Below are 23,158 nucleotides of genomic sequence, written 5' to 3'. Positions count from 1 at the left end.
TGATCAAAATAGTGTTTACCAAGTACCCTATGTTATTTAATGCACTTGCTTTTTTACTTATTTATTTTCATTAGGGTATATACACACATTGTTTTTTCCTTTGGTTTTGCTTGCTTTTATGGCCAGTGTGAACATGCTTTTACATCATGCATGTCATTCAAGTCTACTTCAGTTCAGTTTTTTTGGTTTTTCTTCAGCATTTTTGTATTCAATACAAATAGGGTGTGGCCTCCTTTCTACTGAGATGTGTAGTTTTAACCGCAGCACTTAGAAACCCGCCATTTACCTTGGTTGCCAGCTCCCTGCACCAGCGTGCTGGTATCTAACGTATACAGTGAGTTTCTAAGCGCCGTGCGGCGCTTAGAATCCCGATGTTTATCTTGGTTACCAGCTCGCTGGTCTCCTGCGTGCGTGCTGGCCAGCGGGAGACCAGCGATCAAAAAATGTCCAGGCCATTCGAGCACGATCAGTGATACCCGGCAGGGGGGCCAGTCGCTGAGAAGTGTCACACACAGCGATATCGCTGGTAAGATCGTTGTTGCGTCACAAAACTTGTGACTCAGCAGCGATCTTGCTGTGTGTGATGGGGCCTTAAGTAAGGAATGCAGTTCTTTGGATGTTGTTGTGGGTTTTTTTGAGACCTCTTGGATGAGACGTCGCTGCACTCTTGGGGTCATTTTGGTCCGCTGGCCGCTCCTGGAAAGGTTCACCTCTATTTCATGTTTTCTCCATTTGTGGATAATGGCATACACTGTGGTTCACTGGAGTCTCAAAGCTTTAGAAAAAGGCTTTATAACCTTTTCGGGACTGATAGATCACAATTACTTTGTTTCTCATTTGTTCCAGAATTTCTTTGGATTGCGGTATGTCGTCTAGCTTTTGGGGATATTTTAGTCTACTTCACTTTGTCAGGCAGGTACTATTTAAGTGATTTCTAGATTAAGAACAGGTGTGGCAGTAATCAGAACTATGTATGGCTAACAAATTTAAACTCAGCTTCTCAAAGATGTGATAAACCACAGTTAAAACACAAATTAAAGGAGGCTATCACTTTTTTTTTTGCACCAGGCCATGTAGGTTTGGATTTCTTTTTCTCTTAATAAAGACCTTCATTTAAAAACTGCATTTTGTGATTACTTGTGTTATATTTGTCTAATATTTACATTTGTTTGGTGATCTGAAACATTTAAGTGTGACAATCATGCAAAAGAATAGGAAATCAACACAAGGCAAACACTTTTTCACACAACTGTATAGGCCTCAGTCATTTCTGAGAGCTGAGCTGTGGTCCTCTGCAACAGCCAGAACCAATGTATGGAGCCATGATGCTGGCTTGTGCCTTAAGGCCCCGTCACACTAAGCGATATCGCTAGCAATATCGCTATAACGTCACTGGTTTTGTGACCCAGCAGCGATATCGCTATGTGTGATACTTACCTCCAACTGGCTCCCCCGCTGATTATCACTGATTGCGCGATAAAGGCCTGGGCTGTTTCTCGTCGTCAGCTTCCTGCTGTGGAGACGAGCGACGCGGGCGGGAGGACGTCTTCATCGCCTCGTCTGACAGGTAAGTAGCGACTGCGATGTCGCTGGTGAGATCTGCCTGTTTGACAGCTCACTAGCGACCACTTAGCGATGCACCAGTGATCCTGACCGGGTCATATCGTTGTCAGGATCGCTGGTGCATCGCTAAGTGTGACAGTACCTTTACACTATTTTCATAGCAGTGGGGAAGCCGTGTGTAGAACTCCTACTGAACGGATTATGATGAGTCAGACCTATCATTTAGTTACAGAAAAGGAAATTTCTAAGCAATTCAAGTTGTAATTGACCCCAAATATCCTAAATGTATTATATAATACCCCTTTTAAGGCTAGGTTCACATTAGCGTTTGAGTCCACAGCGTATCATCCGCATGCCAAAACGCATGTTTACGCAGCGTTTTTTATGTGCATCATCTTATGCACACATGACGGAAAGCAAGTATGACAGTTCTTCTGCTCTTCTTCATGGTTTTTACAGATGACCATACGTACATTTTTCTTTTAAAAAAATCCTATTGCACAAGAAATATGAGCAATGCTGAAAAAAAAGCACATAAGGCTCTCTGAAAGAAGGGCTCACAGTATATCTTTTCCTATCTCTCCAGACATAAAGGTCACAGTGAGGGTCAGGAATTAAGAGACACTCCCTTGCCAAACTTTGGGGAAAGCCAGTCTGGCTTCTAGCATGGACCTGGGCTGCCAACTTGTTGGAACAGAGAACTCAGTCTATATTTGCTCCTATCCCAAGAGGAGAGCCAAAGGTTTGTAGGGGGGGAAGGAGGGCGAAACCTGGAAGTTACACATTTTTCCCCAGTAGATTGCTCAGAAGTTAACTCATTAGGAAACCTCCCCTCAAAAAGTCCCTGTGGTGAGGACACAGTGAACCAAAATAGTAAAGGTGTCTTCGGTGTGTGAGTCCACCATTATACCATTTTCCCCTCATTTGCTAACAATTTGGAGGCTATCTAATTAAATGATCCAAATATAATCACTAAACTTTGAAGCTGAATAGATAGTTGGCTGATATTGTTTTAGTGGTGAAGACTTCATGGACTTTTCTTCATTTGAAATGGGAGGGGAAGTCACATAGTACACACTTGTCAGTGCATAGACGTTTGTCATATGCAAACAGGAACCTTGAAAGCAAACAATGGTGATCTTAGAAGGTAGCATGACAGAAAGCCAGAAACTGTTACCAATGGGCAGAGGTGTTAGTTTTGCATGACAATGATGCAACCTATCTCTAAATTCTTGAATAGAAATGAAGGTCTTATCCTTTCCTGCTCTCATCTACATTTCAAAACAGTATTTAGGAGGCATCATAAATTACTCTTCATTGTTGGGGGAAGGTCAAAACAATGGTGGTCTATTTGGCCTCATTCAAATGTCCTGATTGTTCCTGTACACAAAAGAAACTGAACAATTTCCATCAGTATGAAGGATGAGATTTCCATAAGAGGTTTGTCCCTGTGCCAGCTTCTACTAGCAGTGTGTCATCCATTTTACCTATATGATATAGGTATCTCAAGATTCTCCTAGCAGTCAATGCAAAATGAACAGCAATAGCAGGCAACAAGGATGCCATCAGTGTGCTGCCCGAGGTTTTTCCAGAGAGAGATAGATTTGCATTAGCAGGATTCATGACTCAGATCAAAAACGGACATTTTCATTTTTTTTTCCCCACACTCACTGTTCAAAAAAACAAGGACAGTGAACAATCCCATAGACTAATGTGTGAATGTGAACTCTATAAAAAAAATTCCTGATTACAGATCTTCCAATTGCTACGTGCACATAGAGACCTTTAGATGCCGGCGCTGCCGTAGAGTTTTCCAAGGAGAAGCCGGCGCCTTTTCCCTTATATATTCATTATGAAAGTGGATGGATTCTGAGTGGAAGCTGCCGAAGAATGAACAATACTTCTTGTAAGCGCTACATGAATGAAGCAATAAAATACGGAACATATGGGTCATTTTTACACTGCTGTGCACTATGTCCATAGCCAACATTAGATCAATGCCCATGTAGTGACTGTGTAAGTAATATATAGATACATGTACGTAAAGGACTGTGCAAAAGGTTTAGGCGGGTTTGGTAAAATGCTGCAAAAGAGGAATGCTTAAAAAATATTAAATTATATAATTTATATGACTTTGAATGCACCCCACACTAAAGCTAAGTGCCCCGAAGCACCCCCCCACCACAATTGAGTGCCCCCCCCAACTCAGGTGAGTGCCCGCCAAAGCAAGCCCCATCAGATGTGGATGCCCCCACAAAGCACCCTTCACCACAGGTGAGTGCTCCCCAAAGCACCACCCAAAATCGGTAAGTTTTCCAAGCAAACCCTACACAGCAGAAGAGTGCCCCCCAAAGCAATTCCCACTAGAGATGGGTGCGACCCAAAAGAACCCTACACTACTGGTGAGCATACCCCACGAACCACAGGTGGGTGCTCCCCAAAGCACCACCCACCATAGGTGTCCAAAGCAACCCTACATTGCAGGTGAGTGCCCCCCAAAGCACCCCTATCACAGGTGAGTGTCGCAAGCAACACCCCAATGCAGGTGAGTGCCCCCACAGCAGCCCCCAAACCCTCCCCCACCGCAGGTGAGTGCCCCCACAGCAGCCCCCAAACCCTCCCCCACCGCAGGTGAGTGCCCCCCAAAGCACCCCTATCACAGGTGAGTGTCGCAAGCAACACCTCAATGCAGGTGAGTGCCCCCACAGCAGCCCCCAAACCCTCCCCCACCGCAGGTGAGTGCCCCCACAGCAGCCCCCAAACCCTCCACCACCGCAGGTGAGTGCCCCCCAAAGCATCCTGTACCATCACACACAAAGTGCTACATAAAGCACCCCCCAACCCAGGTGAGTGCCTCCAAAGCATTCTCAACAACCCTGCTAGTGAGTACCCCTTAAGGTGACCCCCACCACAGGTGTACCCCTACAGCCACCTTCCTATACCATAGATAGCCTCTCTACCTGAGAGCCCGCATCTCCATAAAAAGCATCCTCCACCAAATGCTTCCCTGTCAGTGCTTTGGCCTTAGTTGTGCTACACTTCTCCCCCAAATATTCGGCAGCCCCTTCCCCCCCTTCCCCCCTCCCATCCTCCCATCCTCCCATCCTCCCATCCAGGAGGACGGAGCCGTCCTCGTCCTCCCGCGTGCACGTTGCGCAATCCCTCACACAAGCAGTTAGTTTGTCCCTCACCGCCCGCCGTTTCCGCAATGCATGTCGGACCCTCCCAATATGGCGGCGTCCGTACCGCTGCGCTGAGGAGCTGTCCGTGCTCGGTTTTCTCGGCAGGTAGAGCGTGAGAGGACGAGAATCGAGATGGATCGTGAAAGTCCAGGCCTGGGCCTCGAAGACGAAAACGAAGGCGAGCTCGTGGACTGGAGCGTGCCGGCCGCCTTCATGAAGAAGCGGCACTGCGAGAAGATCGAGGGCTGCAAGTCCCTGGCGCAGAGCTGGAGGATGAAGGACCGGGTAAGGGGTCGTGATTTGCCATGAGGTTGGGGGGCACTTTGTAATGGGTCTTGTGTGGGGGCTATAAAGTATTGGAGGGTCTGGTGTCACAGACCTGCGGGGGATTCAGGGGGAAGGATTTGGTGGCTTCTAACTGGAACTCAACTAAGGCCTCTTTCACACTTCAGTTTTTTGCATCAGTTATAATCCGCCAAAAAGGCGGACAAGCGGATCCGTTCTAAACTGATGCGAACGGATGGCACAGGATCCGTTTTCAGACGGATCCTGAAAAATGAAGAGAGAGAGAGAGAATTTTTTTATTTTTGTCCGGCACCCAGAAAGAATTTTGGGTTAGGCCCCTTTCACACTTCAGTTTTTTACAATCAGTCACAATCCGCCAGGTTTTGAAAAAAACGGATCCTCAATTTTCTTTTGAGGATCCGTTTTTCCCCATTGACTTCCATTAATGGCGAATTGTGACGGGTTGTCGTCCGTTGCATCCGTTTTTTTTGAGGATCCGCCAAAAGTTGGTGTCCGTCACCATCCTCAAAGATTTCAAAACGGAGCTTGTAACGTTTTTTCCTCTGGCGGATCCTCCAGACACTCATTTAACCCAAAATTCTTTCTGGGTGCTGGACAAAAAAAAAATATATCTCTCTCTCCTGCGATTCCTTTATAATTCTTCATTTGTCGGATCCGTCAAAAAAAACGGACAGGTGGCATCTGTTGTCATCAGTACTAAAACGGATCCGCCATCCGTCCTTTTGGCGGATTTTGACTGATGCAAAAAAACTGAAGTGTGAAAGAGGCCTTACTGTTTATTTCTATCGCCGCCGGATATAGAATCCAGAAAGAGTTGGCTATTTGTGCCCTTCTCTTGGGACTTGTTTTGTATGAGGCGTCTTATGCTGGACCCAGAAATCTGGGGGAGCCAGGTCACATGACTGGGCAGCAATATTTTTCCAGTTTGAGGGTCTATTGTGCTGCTGCCGCCTCCTCCGCTTTCTACTAAAACCTTCTTTCAGGTGTCCACAGGGTCAGGTCCTGTCGAGCCCAGAGGAAGTGTTGGGGTCTCCGCACGTCAGACGCCACTTCATAGGCTTTTCCATATGTCTGTCTCCCAAGTAGCCGCTCCCTTCTGTGGCCGGCCATCTTCCAGCGTCCTGTAGGCTCAGCGCCTGCTTCAGGTCAACGCTTCCTTCATTTCTCCATTCTTGAGAGAGACCTAAGGGCCAATTTATCATTTGCGATTTATTGAAGTCAATTTTTCGTCGATATTCATTTTGCACCAAATACTTAAAAATGGCGTACGTGGTGTGTGAACTTTGCAAAAATGTTATTTTGTTTTTAAAGTGAGTCTGTCACCATGTTGGATGTACCTAAGCTATTAATATGAGCATACAGGTACTAGAATACTTAAAATAGTCATTCCTGTATGCCTCATATCTGCAGTCTTGTCCTGCAGATATCCTATTTTAATCCTTTGTTTATCCGTTCTTCCAGGCTCTGGGGCATGCTGTGCCTGGAAGGAACCTTGACCTCAGGTTTTCATTTGCGTGCCTGTTGTCTCCCATCAACGTCAGAGTGCCCTGTGATGTCTAGTGGTTGTCCCGCGCCTGCGTACTGCAATTGCGATAATAATCAAGAAACCAATGCCCATAGAAGGGCAGAATATCGCAATTGCAGGGCGCAGGCGCGGGACAACCATTAGATGTGACAGGGCCCTGTGATGCTGATGGGAGGCGACATGAAGACCTGAGGCCAAGTTTCCTTTCAGGCTCCCCACGCCCCAAAGCCTGGAATAATGGATTAACATAAATAATTAAAAGAGGATTTCTGAAGAACAAGCCTGTAGATATCAGGCAAGAATTGTCCTACTAGTCGTCAACCTCTTTAACCGGTTTATGCGACGTCAGCGCCAAAAGTCTCAATTCGTTTAAAATGTTGCTATAATGTACCAAGTTGGAAACTCCAGAATCCTTACTCCTGAAGGGGGGTGGACTGAGCAAAAAAGAAAAATGCAACATTTGGTAAAGGTCGTATTTCACAAATCATTTTGCAATGGTAAGGGTCTCCAGCCTTCGGATGCTCACTGATCGATGTATCATTTGTCACCTATCCAGTTGCCGTTTGTAATTACACAATGGCCGATACATTGAGAGTGCAGAATGGCTAAGTTATAGTTCGTTTGATCACTCGATCTGGTAATTATGGAAAAACTATAAAGCCTCTTTCACATGTCTGTTTATATGTCCGCGTCTCATGAATGTAATATTTGCGGCACAGGTGTGACAACCGTGTGCCGCATCAGTACTACACGGACGGCCGCCAGGGAAGAAGCGCTACAGTAAGTCATGAATGTGGTTCTCTTCATTTTCCCCTGCTCTGCTGGCGATCGGCGCAAGCAGAGGAGAATGATGAGTTTTATATTAAAGTCAAAATGATGACAGCAGGTGGGGGCTTTTGGGACTCAGACTCCCATCATCCAACATCTGGTGCCGCTAATAACTGTGACATCATGAGCGGATGATGGGGTAAGGAACTGGACTTCATAGGAGTATAGCAATTACACTATATACTGCCGTGCTGTAGTATTGTATAAGGCTATGTGCGCACTTTGCGGATTTGCCTACAGAAATGTCTGCACAGGTACTGCATCTCTTGGCAGAAAACTCAGTAGAAATTCCATGCGTTTTCTGCGCGGATTTCATGTGGTTTTGATGCAACTTGACATGCGGATTTGGATGTGGCTTAAGGCCCCGTCACACATAGCGACTTACCAGCGATCCCGACAACGATATCAACGTGTCAGGATCGCTGGGGAGCTGTCAAAGAGACAGTGATTAGCACAGCGACGCCGCGCGTGCGGCATCGCTTTGTTCTACGCTGATTCATGTCAAAAATAGAAGTAAAATAAAAAATATTGTTATTCTCACCTTCCGACGTCCCGCGCAGCCTTCCCGCCTCTCTCCACGCTCCGGTCCCAGTAATGCTTTGCGAGAATTACCGCGATGACGTCCGTTCTCGCGGGATCACGAAGTCTCGCGGTCATTCTTGCAAAGGATTACTGGGACCGGAGCATGGAGAGAGGGGGAATGCTGCGCAGGACGTCGGAAGGTGAGAATAATATATATTTTTTTATTATTTTATCGCTGATCGCTGGTCTCCCGCCTGTCACACGCAGCAATGCGTGCTGTCCAGCGGGAGATCATTGACGAAAGAAATGTCCAGAGGTTTCCGAGAGCAATCAGCGATACCGGCAGGGGGGCTGATCGCTGTCACACACAGCGATCTCACTGGTGAGATCGCTGTTGTGTCACAAAACTTGTAACTCAGCAGCGATCTAGCTAGCGAGATCGCTATGTGTGACGGGGCCTTTAGTCTGTGGATTTGTTAGCTCAATAAAGGTGTACTATTGTAAAAAAAAAAAAAAAAAAAAGCATTTTCAAAGTCCTACCTCCATTGTTGGTGTGTTTCAATCAAGATTGGCTCTATTTTTGATTCTCCACGCACACACACTTCCTTCTTCTGATATATTTGCATTTAAAAAATCTGCTGCTTTTTTACCCCCAAATCTGCTGCAAATCCGCATCAAAACCGCAAACCTTTTTACGCCTGCGAATTTGTTGCAGATTTGAGTGCATCAATGGAAGTCAATGGGGGGGAAAAACGCTGCAGATCCGCAAAAAGAATTGGCATGCTGCGGAAAATAAAACTCTGCAAATCTGTGCGCACAGTGTCAGCTGAAGCCTTCTGCAGCTGCCGGGCGGTCACGTGTACCACTGCTTAAGAGAAATGAATATTCACCGCATTCCACTTGGTTACCAGCCTGAAAATACCAGCCCCAAGCTGTCTGCTTTAGCTTGGCTGGTTGTGAAAAATCGGGTAGACCCCCCCACACCGTTCTTTTCAATTATTTATTTAAATAATTTAAGAAAAACTGCGTGAGGACCCCTTTATTCTTGAAAACCAGCCTTGCTGACTGTTGAGGGTTGCAGCAACACACTGGCAGGTTTGCATGGCTGGTTACCAAAAATACAGGGAACCCGTACTGTTTTATTTATAGCGCAGGCGCTGGCTGATGAATACTCCCATCAGACACTGCATGCATTCGCAGTTATTAGCGGCAGCGGACCTAGGCTCTTTGGAGTAGTGGTCCCATCAGCCAACACCTGTGATAGGAGGTAAACTTTTTACCTACGGTCAAAGCTGCGGGCTCACGCTGTTATCTGACAGTGTGGGAGCCGCAGGTCTCCAACCAGCGGTAATGATCTTGCCGCAGATCAGAGGCAGTGTTTGCTGCGCTGTCAGGCACATGACAGCGTTGCAGATACTGGATGTTCGGGTCCCCCATTCAAGTGAATGGGGCCCATGTTCAGGTACTGTTCTCCTACGCGAACCAAAACTTTGTTTTTAACTAATCAGCTGAACCCTCCAGACCCAAACATCCAGGGGTTCGCCCATCAGTAGTTGTGATTTCATTCCATGCTGTATAGAATATTGCTCCTGAGAGATTAGAGCCTGTAAATATCAGCATGTTTCCAAGATATATATATATATAAAATCTCATTGCTATGCTTGCATCCACCTCATCAATAGAATAGCTTCTAATTGACCAATTGCCAGCAACCTGTTCCACTCTTCGCCCCAAGATTTAGATCTAGCATGTCCTGCCAAGTCCAAGATAAAAAAAAACAGGAGACGCTCCCCAATTTGAGGCTATGTGCCCACGTTGCGTGTTAAAACGCACACCAAAAACCGGATTCCTTCCCAGAAATCGCGCGTTTTTTTTCCGCGCAATTTCACCGCGATTTTACCGTGATTATGATCGCGATTTTGCCGCGATTTTCGTGTGCGATATTCAAGCACTTTCCAAGCGATTTGAAGCATCGCTTGGAAAGTGATTGACAGGTTGGTCACACTCGTCAAACATAGTGTTTGACAAGTGTGACCAGGTTTTTACTATTGAGGCCGCCTATGCGGCATCAATAGTAAAAGATAGAATGTTAAAATGCTAAAAAAAAATAAAAATATCGGGGTATATTTACCTTCCGGCGTCCCGCGTTGCCATCTCGGGCCTCAACGCTCCCAGTAATGCCTTGCGAGACCTGTGATGACGTAGTCTCGCGTTGCTATAGCGATCTCGCGAGACTACGTCATTACAGGGCCTTGCCGCAAGGCATTACTGGGAACGTTTAGGCCGGGAATGCAGCGCGTGACGACGGAAGGTAAATATACCCCGATTTTTTTTTATTTTTTATTCTTTTTTTTACAGGGGTATGGTACCCAGGGCCTGGAGGACAGTCTCCTCTCCTCCACACCGTGGGTACCAACCGCACATGAGACGCTTAACTTCCCGCATGGTGGGCATAGCCACATGCGGGAAGTAAGCGATTCTCATGCATTCCTATGGGTGCAGAATCGCGGCAATTCTTTGCGATTCCGCACAAAAGAATTAGCATGCTGCGATTTTTTCCGCGATGCGATTCCGCCGCGGAAAAAAGCGCAGCATTAGCACAGCATGTGCGGAATGCCATAGGGATGCATGGGGGCCGTTCTGTACACGATTTTTAAACGTTTTCGCGGCAAAAACGCTTAAAAATCGCTACGTGGGCATACAGCCTAAAAGGCAGCAGATCATCTAATCTGGTCCCACATCTTACATTTCAGGCATTCTGAAGTGTTTCAATGACATCTACCTTTTAAAAAGCTATTTCCTTCCCATTCCTTGTACGCAGGGAATCTCTTCTCCCTGTGGTTGGTTAATTTTATCTGTACCATAGACTAAAGGGGGTTTTACACATAGCGATATCGCTAGCAATATCGCTAAAGCGTCACCGATTTTGTGACGCAGCAGCGATATCGCTACATGTGATACTCCCCTCCGACCGGCTCCCCCGCTGTCTGTCGCTGATCGCGCGAGATCGGACGGATCCATTTCTCGTCGGGCGCTTCCTGCTGGCGCCGACAAGCAACGCGTGGACGCGGGCAGGAGGACGTCAGCATCGCTGCGTGTGAAAGGTAAGTAACGACCGCTGCTGCGTCGCTACATCGCTAGTGAGATCTGCCTGTTTGGCAGCTCACTAGTGACCATTTAGCGATGCACCAGCGATCCTGACCGGGTCATATCGTGGTCGGATCGCTGGTGCATCGCTAAATGTAAAGGGGCCTTTAGATTTGTGCAGCAGGCCGCATTTTCCACCAGCATTCCATTCAACGTCTCTTGGTCACGCAGTATTGCAGGTTTGAGGGAGGGGGTCACAGGACTGCCGTTCCAGGAATCAATGGAGGCTCAGCCGTTAAACTCGCCTCATTATAACAGTTATAATAATCTTTATTTTTATATAGTGCTAACATATTCCGCAGTGCTTTACAGTTATCATTTGACTCGAGAATACAGGAAGCTTTGTATTGTCGTAGATTTGTGGAATGTGGATATAAGAACTCTTTGAGGTAGTGGGCTGCTAGGAAGTATGAGGTTGAGGAGCGGCACGGTGGCTCAGTGGATAGCACTGTAGCCTTGCAGCGCTGGGGTCCTGGGTTTAAATCACAACATCTGCAAGGAGTTTGTATGTTCTTCCTGTGTTTGCATGGGTTTCCTACGGGTACTCCGGTTTCCTCCCACACTAAAAAAAACATACTGAATAGGGAATCTAGATTGTGAGCCACATTGGGGAGAGTGATGATAATGTGTGCAAATTGTAAAGCGCTGCGGAATATGTTAGTGCTATATAAAAAAAAATAAAGAAAAATAAAGGTTGAGGTAAAGGTGTATTTTACGTTAGCCAGGGCACAGAAGGCTTCGATGCAAGGCCCAGAAGGACACCTTTATGGTTTTTGGAGGTCTAGGGGATCTACTACACTTGGATATGACTTTGTGGGATTGGGATGACACTTTGTATTATTGCCGTCCTATTGACACAAGACTTTCACGCACTTATAAATGTGTACCACAGTTGAAAATAATGGAGCCCCAAAAGCACAAAACATTCACCACATACTGAAGGCAGAAAAATGTGTAACGACACTGCCAGACTCCCCACATTGAAAGCAAATTGTTTATTACTGTTTGCTCTTTTTTAATCGCTAGATACACATCTCTCAACCAGTGCTTGTGTATACAGATTAGGAAGCACTGAGGTGATCATTGGGTGTAGGGAGAGAGCCAGAGCTACTTGGAGATCCAGATAAGCTCTGGTGTGCAGCCAGGAAGCTAAGACTACTGTCACACTAAGGGTACCGTTACACCTAGCGATGCACCAGCGATCCCGACCAGCGATATGACGCGGTCAGGATCGCTGGTGCATCGCTAAATGGTCGCTAGTGAGCTGCCACACAGGCAGATCTCACCAGCGACATCGCAGGGGACGGGGATCGCTACTTAACTGTCAGACGCGGCGATCCAGCGTCCTCCCGCCCGGCTCCACGCGTCGCTCGTCGTCACAGCAGGAAGCGCCCGACGAGAAATGGAGCCGGGCATTCTCGCGCGATCAGCGATGGACAGCGGGGGAGCCAGTCGTTGGTAAGTATCACACATAGCGATATCGCTAGCAATATCGCTATAACGTCACAAAACCAGTGACGTTTTAGCGATATTGCTAGCGATATCGCTTAGTGTAAAACCCCCTTTAGAGCATGTCACTTCTTTGAGCGTTTTTGCAGCATTTTTCACTCATTTACTTGAATGGATGGAGAAAAAACGCTTCAGATACGCAGGCTGACTTTTTTTGCAGCGTATTTGCTGCAGAAAAGTCAAGGACAACCCGATGTGATCTCACACTCGGCTCTGCTACCGCTAGATGGCAGGCTGCATGATGCGTCCATACAGCCTTTCATCCAGCAGAGCGGACCCCCGAAGCCCATTCACTTGAATGGGGGGCCCGACAATACACTGTTTGTCATTCTGTCATATGTATGACAGCGCGGCAAACACTGCTGATGGGCGGTGAAACCATCCCCGCCGGTCAGAGAACCACACTTCCCACACTTGTCAAAAGACAGGGTGAGTGCTCAGCTGTGATCAGAGGTATACAGGTAACCTCCAGTCACTGGTGTTAGCTGATGGGATTACTGCTCCCATCATCTGACACCTGCTGCTGCTAATAACAGTGAGAGCAGGAGCGGATGATGGGAGTATTCATCAGCCGCTTCTGTGTGGTAAATAAATTAAAAAAAAAACTGCTTGAGTTCCCCTTTATTTTTGATAACAAACCAGGAAAAACTCACAGCTGGGGGCTGCAACCCTCAGCTGTCAGCTTCAGCAAGGCTAGTTTTCAAAAATAGATGGTCCCCACGCTGTATTTTTTAATTATTTAAATAATTTTAAAAAATGGCGTGGGGTCCCCCCCCCGTTTTTTTACAACCAGCCTTGCTAAAACTAGACAGTTGGGGGCTGGTATTCTCAGGCTGGTAAGGGGCCATGGATATTGCCCCCTCAGCCTAAAAATAGCAGCCCGCAGATGCCCAGAAAAGGCACATCTATTATATGCACCAATTCTGGCGCTTTTCCCGGCTCTTCCCACTTGCCCTGAGGCGGTGGCAAATGGGGTGATAGTTGGTTGATGTCACCTTTGTATTGTCCGGTGACATCAAGCCCTGAGGTTAGTAATGGAGAGGCGTCAATAAAACACCCCCATTATTAACCCCATAATCACATTGTAAAAAAACACAGACTCCTTTAAAATTCTCAATTAAACCATACTTACGACCTCACCTAATTCCTCCGAAGCCCTCATTCTCCTGTAATAAAACTAAAATAAAAAGCAACAATATACCATACCTATCCGTCGTTCTGTCCCACGCCGTAATCCATGTCTAGTGGAGAAGTAGTTTTCAACCTGGACGGTGCCGAGATGCGACCATCCAGGCCGAGAACCACTGGTGATTGAGCTGCTGGGAGCACAGCCTCAGTGACTAGCGGTGACGTCACTGAGGCTGTGTTCCCAGCCGGGCTGAACCATGGTGAGCTCGGTGAGATCCCCGCTAGCACCATGAAAAAGTCACACAGTGCAGAGGCGAGTTCACCGCAGTAAAATTCTCCTGGTGATCTCGCCCCTGCGAGTGACTAACATCACCACTAGACATGGATTACGGCGTGGGACAGAATGACGGAGAGGTGAGGGATTTTATTTTTATTATTTTTGGCTTATTACAGAAGATCGAGGGCTTCGATGGAATTAAGCAAGGTCGTAAGTATGGTTTAATTAAGAATATTAACCCCTTTCTGCCATCTGACGTACTATCCCATCCATGGGACCCGGGCCCCTATGCCCATGGATGGGATAGTACATCATAGCGATCGGCGGCGGTCACGCAGTGAGCGCCGCTGATCGCGGCCGGGTGTCAGCTGATTATCACAGCTGACACCCTGCACTATGTGTCATGGCCGGTCACGGACCGCCCCCAACACGTTAACCCCTGGCAAACTGCGACCAAACACGATTGCAGTGAACCGGGGGTTTAGGGAAGCATCGGCAGTGAGGGGGCTCCCTCCGTGCTTCCCTGAGACCCCCGCAGCAGCGGTGCTGCGGGGGTCTCCTTCCTTGCAAAGCGCAGGCACGAGGAAGCCATCTGCAGTGCCTGTGACAGATCGCTGATCTGTCACAGTGATCTGTGATGTGACAGATCAGCGATCTGTCACATGACAGTTATGTCTCCCCTGGCACATTGTAATAAAGTTAATAAAAAAAAAGTGTAAAAATAATTAATAAAACGCTAAATTCAAAAAAAATAAATTCCCTAATAAATTTCTTTTTTGGAAATAAAAAAACCAAAACAATAAAAGTATACATATTTAGTATCGCCGCATCCGTAACAACCCGCCCTATAAAACTGTCCCTTTAGTTAACCCCTTTATTGAACCCCTTAAAAAATAAAAAGCGAAGCAAAAAATAAAGCTCTATCATCATACCGCCGAACAAAAAGTGCAATAACGCGCGATCAAAAAGACGGATATAAATAACCATGGTACCGCTGAAAACGTCATCTTGTCCCGCAAAAAACGAGCTGCCATACAGCATCATCAGTGAAAAAATAAAAAAGTTATAGCTCGCAGAAGAAAGCGATGCAAAAATAATTATTTTTTATATAAAGTTGTTTTCATTGCATAAAAGCGCAAAAACATAAAAAAACAAATGAGGTATCGCTGTAACCGTACTGACCCGAAGAATAAAACCGCCTTATCAATTTTACCGCACATGGAACGGTGTAAACGCACCCCCCAAAAGAAATTCTTGAAATGCTGGTTTTTGTTCATTCTGCGTCCAAAAAAATCGGAATAAAAAGCGATCAAAAATTGTCACGTGCCCTAAAATGGTTCCAATAACAACGTCAACTCGTCCCGCAAAAATAAGACCTTACATGACTCGGTGGGTCAAAATACGGGAAAAATTATAGCTCTCAAAATGTGATGCAAAAACTATTTTTACAATAAAAAATATCTTTTAGCGTATGACAGCTGCCAAACATAAAAACCCGCCATAAAAAGTAAATCAAACCCCCCGTTATCACCCCCTTAGTTAGGGAAAAATAATAAAAGTAAAAAAATGTATTTATTTCCATTTTCCCATTAGGGTTAGGGCTGAGATTAGGGTTAGGGGTGTGTTGTGGTTAGGGTTGGAGTTAGAATTGGGGGGTTTCCACTGTTTGGGCACATCAGGTGCTCTCCAAACGCAACATGGCGTCTGATCTCAATTCCAGCCAATTCTGCGTTGAAAAAGTCAAATGGTGCTCATTCCCTTCCAAGCTCTGCCATGTGCCCAAACAGTGTTTTACCCCCACATATGGGGTATCAGCCTTCTCAGGACAAATTGTACAACAACTTTTGGGGTCCAATGTTTCCTTTTACCCTTAGGTAAATAAATAATTGGGGGCAAAATTATCTTTTTTTGTGGAAAAAAATATGATTTTTTAATTTTCACGCTCACCACACATCTAGATAAGTTACGGGTGGAGGGTCTAGTTTCCAAAATTGGGTCTCTTGTGGGAGGTTTCCACTGTTTAGGTACATCAGACGCTCTTCAAACGCGCCATGACACCCGCAGACCATGCCATCAAAGTGTGCATTCCAAAACGTCACTACTTCCCTTCTGAGCACCGACGTGTCCCCATACAGTAGTTTTCTCCCACATATGGGGTATCAGCGTACTCAAGACAAATTGGACAACAACCTTTGGGGTCCAATTTCTCCTGTTACCATTGGGAAAATAAAAAAATTGGGGAAAAAAATGATTTTTTTATTTTCACGCCCGGGCATTATAAACTTCTGTGAAGCCCTTGAGGGTTCAAAGTGCTCACCACACATCTAGATAAGTTCCTTGGGGGGGTCTGGTTTCCAAAATGGTGTCATTTGTGGGGGGTTTCCACTGTTTAGGCACATCAGGGGCTTTCTAAACGCGACATGGCGTCCAATCCCAATTCCAGCCAAAAACGTCAAATGGCGCTGCTTCCCTTCCGAGCTCTGCCATGCGCCCAAATAGTCTTTTACACCCACATATGGGGTATCAGCGTACTCAGGACAAATTGCCCAATAACTTTTGGGGTCCTGTTATAATTGGAAAAATAAAAATTGAGAGTGAAACGATCATTTTTGTGGAAAAAAATGATTTTTTTAATGGTACGGCTGTACGTTATAAAATTCTGTGAAGCCCTTGTGGGTTCAAAGTTCTCACCACACATCTAGATAAGTTCCTTGGGGAGTCTAGTTTCCAAAATGGGGTCACTTGTGGGGGAGTTTCCACTGTTTAGGTACATCAGGGGCTCTCCAAATGTAACATGGCGCTCCTTCCCTTCCGAGCTCTGCCATGCTCCGAAACAGTGGTTCCCCCCCCACATATCAGGTATCAGCGTACTTAGGAGAAATTGCACAATAACTTTGCAGAAATTGCACAATAACTTTTGCAGGAATTTCTCCTGTTACCCTTGGTGAAATAAAAAAATTGGACCTGAAGTAATTTTTTTGTGAAAAAAGTTAAATGTTCAATTTTTTTTTTAAACTTTCAAAAAATTCCTGTGAAGCACCTGAAGGGTTAATAAACTTCTTGAATATGGTTTTGAGCACCTTGAGGGGTGCAGTTTTTAGAATGGTGTCACTTTTGGATATTTTCTATCATATATACCCCTCAAAATGACTTCAAATGTGATGTGGTCCGTAAAAATAAAATGGTGTTGCAAAAATGAGAAATCGCTGGTCAAATTTTAACCCTTATAACTACCTAACAAAAAAAAAATGTTGGTTCCAAAATTGTGCTGATGTAAAGTAAACATATGTGAAATGTTATTTATTAAGTTTTTTGTGTGCCATATCTGTGTGATTTAAGGGCATAAGAATTCAAAGTTGGAAATTTGCGAAATTTTCGCCAAATTTCCGTTTTATTTCACAAATAAATGCAAGTTATTTGAATGAAATTTTACCACTGGCGTGAAGTACAATATGTCACGAGAAAATGTCAGAATCACCGGGATCCATGGAAGCGTTTCAGAGTTATTACCTCGTAAAGGGACAGTGGTCAGAATTGTAAAAATTGGCCCGGTCATGAACGTGCAAACTACCCTTGGAGGTTAAGGGGTTAAAGGAGTCTGTGTCATTCTTTCAATTAAATAATTTTTTTCTGGTTGTCTGTTTTCTTACAATGTGACTATGGGGTTAGTAATGGGGGCGTTTTATTGACGCCTTTCCATTACTAACCTCGGGGCATGATGTCACCGGACAATACAAAGGTGACGTCAACCCTCCCCTCCCCCAACTATTACCGCTCTTTCCACTGCTACAGGGCAAGTGGGAAGAGCGTGGCTAAGTGCCTTAATATTAGAGATCTTAGAGAGGTGCCTTTTCTGGGGCGGCTGAGCGCTGATCTTAACCTCGAGGGGCTGTATCCATGGCCCCTTCCTAGGCTATTAATATCAACCTGCAGCTGTCTGCATAGCCTTTGCTGGTTGTTAACCCCTTTACTACCAAGGGTGGTTTGCACGTTAACTCCTGGGCCAATTTTTTCAATTCTGACCGCTGTCCCTTTATGAGGTCATAACTCAGGAACGCTTCAATGGATCTAGGCGATTCTGACATTTTCTCGTGACATATTGTACTTCATGTTAGTGGTAAAATTTCATTCATATAACTTGCGTTTATTTGTGAAAAAGACGGAAATTTCGGAATTTTCCAACTTTGAATTTTTATGCTCTTAAATCACAGAGATATGGCACTCAAAAAACTTAAGTAACATTTCCCACATGTTTACTTTACATCAGCACAATTTGGGAACCAAAATTTTTTTTTTATGAAGTTATAAGGGTTAAAAGTTGACCAGCGATTTCTCATTTTTACAACACCATTTTATTTTTACGGACCACATCACATTTGAAGTCACTTTGAGGGGTCTATATGATAGAAAATACCCAAAAGTGACACCATTCTAAAAACTGCACCCCTCAGATGCTTCACAGGAATTTTTTGAATGTTTAAAAAAAAAAATGAAATATAACTTTTTCACAAAAAAATTGCTTCAGGTTCAATTTTTTTATTTTACCAAGGGTAACAGGAGAAATTGGACTGGAAAAGTTATTGTGCAATTTGTCCTGAATACGCCGATACCTGATATGTGCGGGGGAACCACTGTTTGGGCGCATGGCAAACGCCGTTTGACTTTTTCACTGAAAAATTGGCTGGAATTCAGATCGGATGTCATGTCAAGTTTGGAGAGCTACTGATGTACCTAAACAGTGGAAACCCCCCACAAGTGACCCCATTTTGGAAGCTAGACCCCCCCCAAGGAACTTATCTAGATATGTGGTGAGCACTTTGAACCCCCAAGGGCTTCACAGAAGTTTATAACGTACAGCCATACAATTAAAATATCAATTTTTTTCCACAAAAATGATCTTTTCACCCCCAAATGTTAATTTCCCAAGAGTAACAGGACCCCAAAAGTTATTGTGCAATTTGTCCTGAGTACCCCCATATGTGGGGGTAAACCACTATTTGGGCGCATGGCAGAGCTTGGAAGGGAAGCAGCACCATTTAACTTTTTTGGCTGGAATTGAGATCGGACGCCATGTCGCTTTTGGAAAGCCCCTGATGTGCCAAAACAGTGGAAACCCCCCAATTCTAACTCCAACCCTAGCCCTAATGGGTAAATGGAAATAAATACATTTTTTTAAATTTTACTATTTTTCCCTAACTAAGGGGGTGACAACGGGGGGTTTATTTTCTTTTTATGGCGTTTTTTTTTTTTGGCAGCTGTCGCACGCTAAAAGACGCTTTTTATTGTAAAAATAGTTTATGCATCACCACATTTTGAGAGCTATAATTTTTCCATATTTTGACCCACAGAGTCATGTGAGGTCTTATTTTTTGCGGGACTAGTTGACGTTTTTATTGTGACCATTTTCGGGCACGTGACATTTTTTGATCGCTTTTTATTCCGATTTTTGGGACGCAGAATGAACAAAAAACAGCGTTATATGAATTTCTTTTGGGGGGTGCTTTTACATCGTTCCGTGTGCGGTAAAATTGATAAAGTGGTTTTATTCTTCGGGTCAGTACGATTACAGCGATACCTCATTTATGTCATTTTTATATGTTTTGGCGCTTTTATGCAATGAAAACAATTTTATATAAAAAAATAATTATTTTTGCATTGCTTTATTCTGCGAGCTACAACTTTTTTATTTTTTTGCTGATGATGCTGTGTGGTGGCTCGTTTTTTGCGGGACAAGATTACGTTTTCAGCGGTACCATGGTTATTTATATCCGTCTTTTTGATCGCGCGTTATTGCACTTTTTGTTTGGCGGTATGATGATAAAGCTTTAATTTTTGCTTCGTTTTTTATTTTTTAAGGGGTTCAATAAAGGGGTTAACTAGTGGGACAGTTTTATAGGGCGGGTCGTTACGGACGCGACGATACCAAATATGTGTACTTTTATTGTTTTTTTATTTATTAGGGAATATTTTTTTTTTTAATTTAGCGATTTTTTTTTTTTTTTTTTTTTTTTTTTTTTTTTTTTTTTATATAAATTATACACTTTTTTAGCTTTATTACAATGTCACAGGGGGGACATAACTGTCACATCACAGATCGCTGTGATAGATCAGCGATCTGTCACAGGCAGTGCTGCAGGCTTCCTCATGCCGGCGCTTTGCAGGCATGAGGAAGTCGCCTCCCTGCAGGCCCCCGAAAGTCCCCGAAGCCATTTTGGATTCGGGGACCTGCAGGGAAGGAGACCCCCGCAGCAGCGCTGCACATCGTCTGCTGTGGGGGTTTCAGGGAAGCACGGAGGGAGCCCCCTCCCTGCCGATGCTTCCCTAAACCCCCGGTACACTGCGATCGTGTTTGATCGCAGTGTGCCACATATTAACGTGTCGATTGCGCCCCTGACACAGTGTCGGGTGTCAGCTTTGATCGCAGCTAGATCGCGCTAGACCTACTATTCCGTCCTTGGGACTTAGGTCCCAGGTCACATGGACGGAATAGTACCTCTAATGTAGGAAAGGGGTTAAATGTAGGGGGACCCTCCATCACTTTTTTGAGGGGTCCCCCCATTTTAATAGCCAGTAAAGTATACAGTTGTGAGCTGATATTAATAGCCTGGGAAGCTCCATGGGTATTACCCCCTTCCCAGACGATAAGCCTCACTGCTAGTTCCGAAAATTGTGCGGGAGCCCGCGCCATTTTTTTCTTTTTTTTCAAAAAAAGCTTTTATTAATTAAATACATGTACAGTAAGCTGCACACACTGTACTAATTGTATTTGTCACAGACATCGATACATATCTATTCTGTATGTAATTACTATATGTAATCCATCTGTTCTATCCTGTCGGCTCCTGCTAGGATTTCACACTACCGCGAGTGCTGAATTTCCATCTTTTTTTTTCTTCTATCTATGTAATATATATACATAAAGAATAGCTATGTGTGTCACTGACATCTATATATCTATCTATTCTATGTGTATATATCTATTCTTTTCTACCCTGTCAGTGTGATTTTACTGTAGCGGTACATAAATTGCTGGCTTTTCAAAGGATCTAGAGGTACAATTCTACAGGAAGTAGGTTTTTTTTTTCTCTGCATGAAAAAAACACACCAAGACCGCAACTAAAACGCACCAAAACATGCGTTTTTGCCGTAGTTTCCTTCCTGCCAAGAAATCAGGTTTGGCTGCAGAAAACGCAGCAAAAACACCCAGTACTAACTTACCCTAATACATGTAACATTTTTGGTGCTATTTTATTTGGTTGGCCCTTGCCCATTTGCCTGTTTATTTTTAATCTAATCTATGTATATAAAATTGAATGTATGCGTGTATGTGTGTATCAACAACCAATCACGAAGCATCTTTCATTTCACCAGAGCAGTTTAAAAGAAGCTGAGCTGTGACTGGTTGCTATGAGCAACAGTTTTCCCACTCCACAACACCTCAGCAGACACTGACATGGTGGGAGAAATCTAGCATCCCCGGGAACATAAGCTCCCAGCCATTGTCTGCCTTCAGAAAGGAGCATAGAGCACGTGACAGAAATGAATACCCCCTCCTGTGCCCATATACCCAGCACACATCCTCCATCCCATAGGCACATCTTCCCTCTTAAAGGGATCTCTGGTATGCAAGTTAGGGCAAATCCCTTGGCGCTCTGTGTCTGACTCCAGGCTTCTATTAAAGGGATCATTGCTATGGAAGTTAGGGCAATTCCACTCAGCGCTCTGGTTCTGACCCCAGGCCTCTCTTAAAGGGATCCCCGTTAGGAAGTGAGGGCAAATCCACTCTGCGCTTTGATACTGACCCCAGGATTCTATTAAAGGGATCATTGGTATGCAAGTAAGGGCAAACCCACTCTGCACTCTGGTTCTGATCCCAGGCTCTCTTAAAGGATCCCCGGTATGGAAGTTAGGGCAATTCCACTCAGCGCTCTGGTTCTTACCCCAGGCCCCTCTTAAAGGGATCTCTTATATGGAAATGAGGACAAATTCAAACTGCGCTTTGGTACTGACCCCAGGCCTCTCTTAAAGGGATCTCTGGTAAGGAAGTAAATCCCTCAGCACTCTGATTCTCACCCCAGGCTTCTATTGAAGGGATCATTGGTATGGAAGTCAGGGCAAATCCACTCAGTGCTCTGGTTCTGACGCCAGGCCTCTCTTAAAGGGATCCTCATTATAGAAGTTAGGACTGTTCCACTCAGCGCTCTGGTTCTGACCCCAGGCTGACGGGATGATGTGGGATATTATGAGTAGTTGTCCGGTGGCTCTAGCTCAGGGTTCCCCAACTCCAGTCCTCAAGGCCCACCAATAGGTCATGTTTTCAGGATTTCCTTAGTATTGCCAAGGTGATAATTGCATCACCTGTACAATACAAGGGAAATCCTGAAAACATGACCTGTTGGTGGGCCTTGAGGTCTGGAGTTGGGGAACCCTGCTCAAGCTGACGGAATGATGTGGGATATTAGGGGTAGTAGTCCAGTGACTCTGACGGGATGATGTGGGATATTAAGGGCCTGTCACACTAAGCGATATCGCTAGCAATATCGCTATAACTAGTGACTAGCTGATCGCGCGAGAACGTCCAGGACTGTTTCTCGTAGTCAGCTTCCTGCGGCGCTTCCTGCTGTGACGACGAGCGTGGAGCCGGGCGGGAGGATGTCAGGATCGCCTAGTGTGACAGGTAAGTAGCGACCCCTGTCCCCAGCGATGTCGCTGGTGAGATCTGCCTGTGTGGCAGCTCACTAGCGACCACTTAGCGATGTACCAGCGATCCTGACAGCGTCATATCGCTGGTTGGGATCACTGGTGCATCGCTAAGTGTGACAGTACCTTTAGTGGTAGTAGTCCGGTGGCTCTGGCTGATGGGATGCTGTGGGATATTACGAGTAGTAGTTTGGTGGCTCTTGCTGATGGGACGATGTGTGATATTAGGTGTAGTAGTCCGGTGGCTCTGGCTGACGGGATGATGTGGGATATTATACTGAATGTGGCTATGCGGAGTGGGCAGGGCTGAGAATCAGAGCGCTGAGGGATTTGCCCTAACATCCATAATGGAGATCATTTTAAAGGGAATCTGTCACCCCTTTTTTGAGATATCATATAATGATATCATTCAGTTGTGTGTCACATAAGGATTCTCTTAGTACTTTTGCTTCCCCCTGACCCCGCACCTTT

At 45.2% G+C, this 23,158-nt stretch overlaps 1 protein-coding gene across 2 annotated transcripts in view; it reads left to right on the top strand.

Annotated features, from left to right (window-relative positions):
• The first annotated feature begins 4,688 nt into the window (after positions 1 to 4,688).
• The window catches only part of RPTOR (regulatory associated protein of MTOR complex 1), a 371,474-nt gene continuing 353,004 nt past the window's right edge, over positions 4,689 to 23,158 (top strand). The window contains exon 1 of one of the 2 annotated variants that reach the window (XM_073554721.1): positions 4,689 to 5,030. In XM_073554721.1, the coding sequence (XP_073410822.1) occupies positions 4,878 to 5,030 (153 nt within the window). In that variant the 5' untranslated portion in view covers positions 4,689 to 4,877. The remainder of the gene's footprint in view (positions 5,031 to 23,158) is intronic. The other variant, XM_073554722.1, reaches the window with a different exon arrangement.

The sequence above is a fragment of the Dendrobates tinctorius genome, unplaced genomic scaffold (genome assembly GCF_039654945.1).
Source record: "Dendrobates tinctorius isolate UK_male_01 unplaced genomic scaffold, ASM3965494v1 ptg000212l, whole genome shotgun sequence".
Lineage (NCBI taxonomy): Eukaryota > Metazoa > Chordata > Amphibia > Anura > Dendrobatidae > Dendrobates > Dendrobates tinctorius.
Note: the sequence above shows the minus strand (reverse complement) of the source record. Positions and strands in the feature narration are given on the sequence as shown.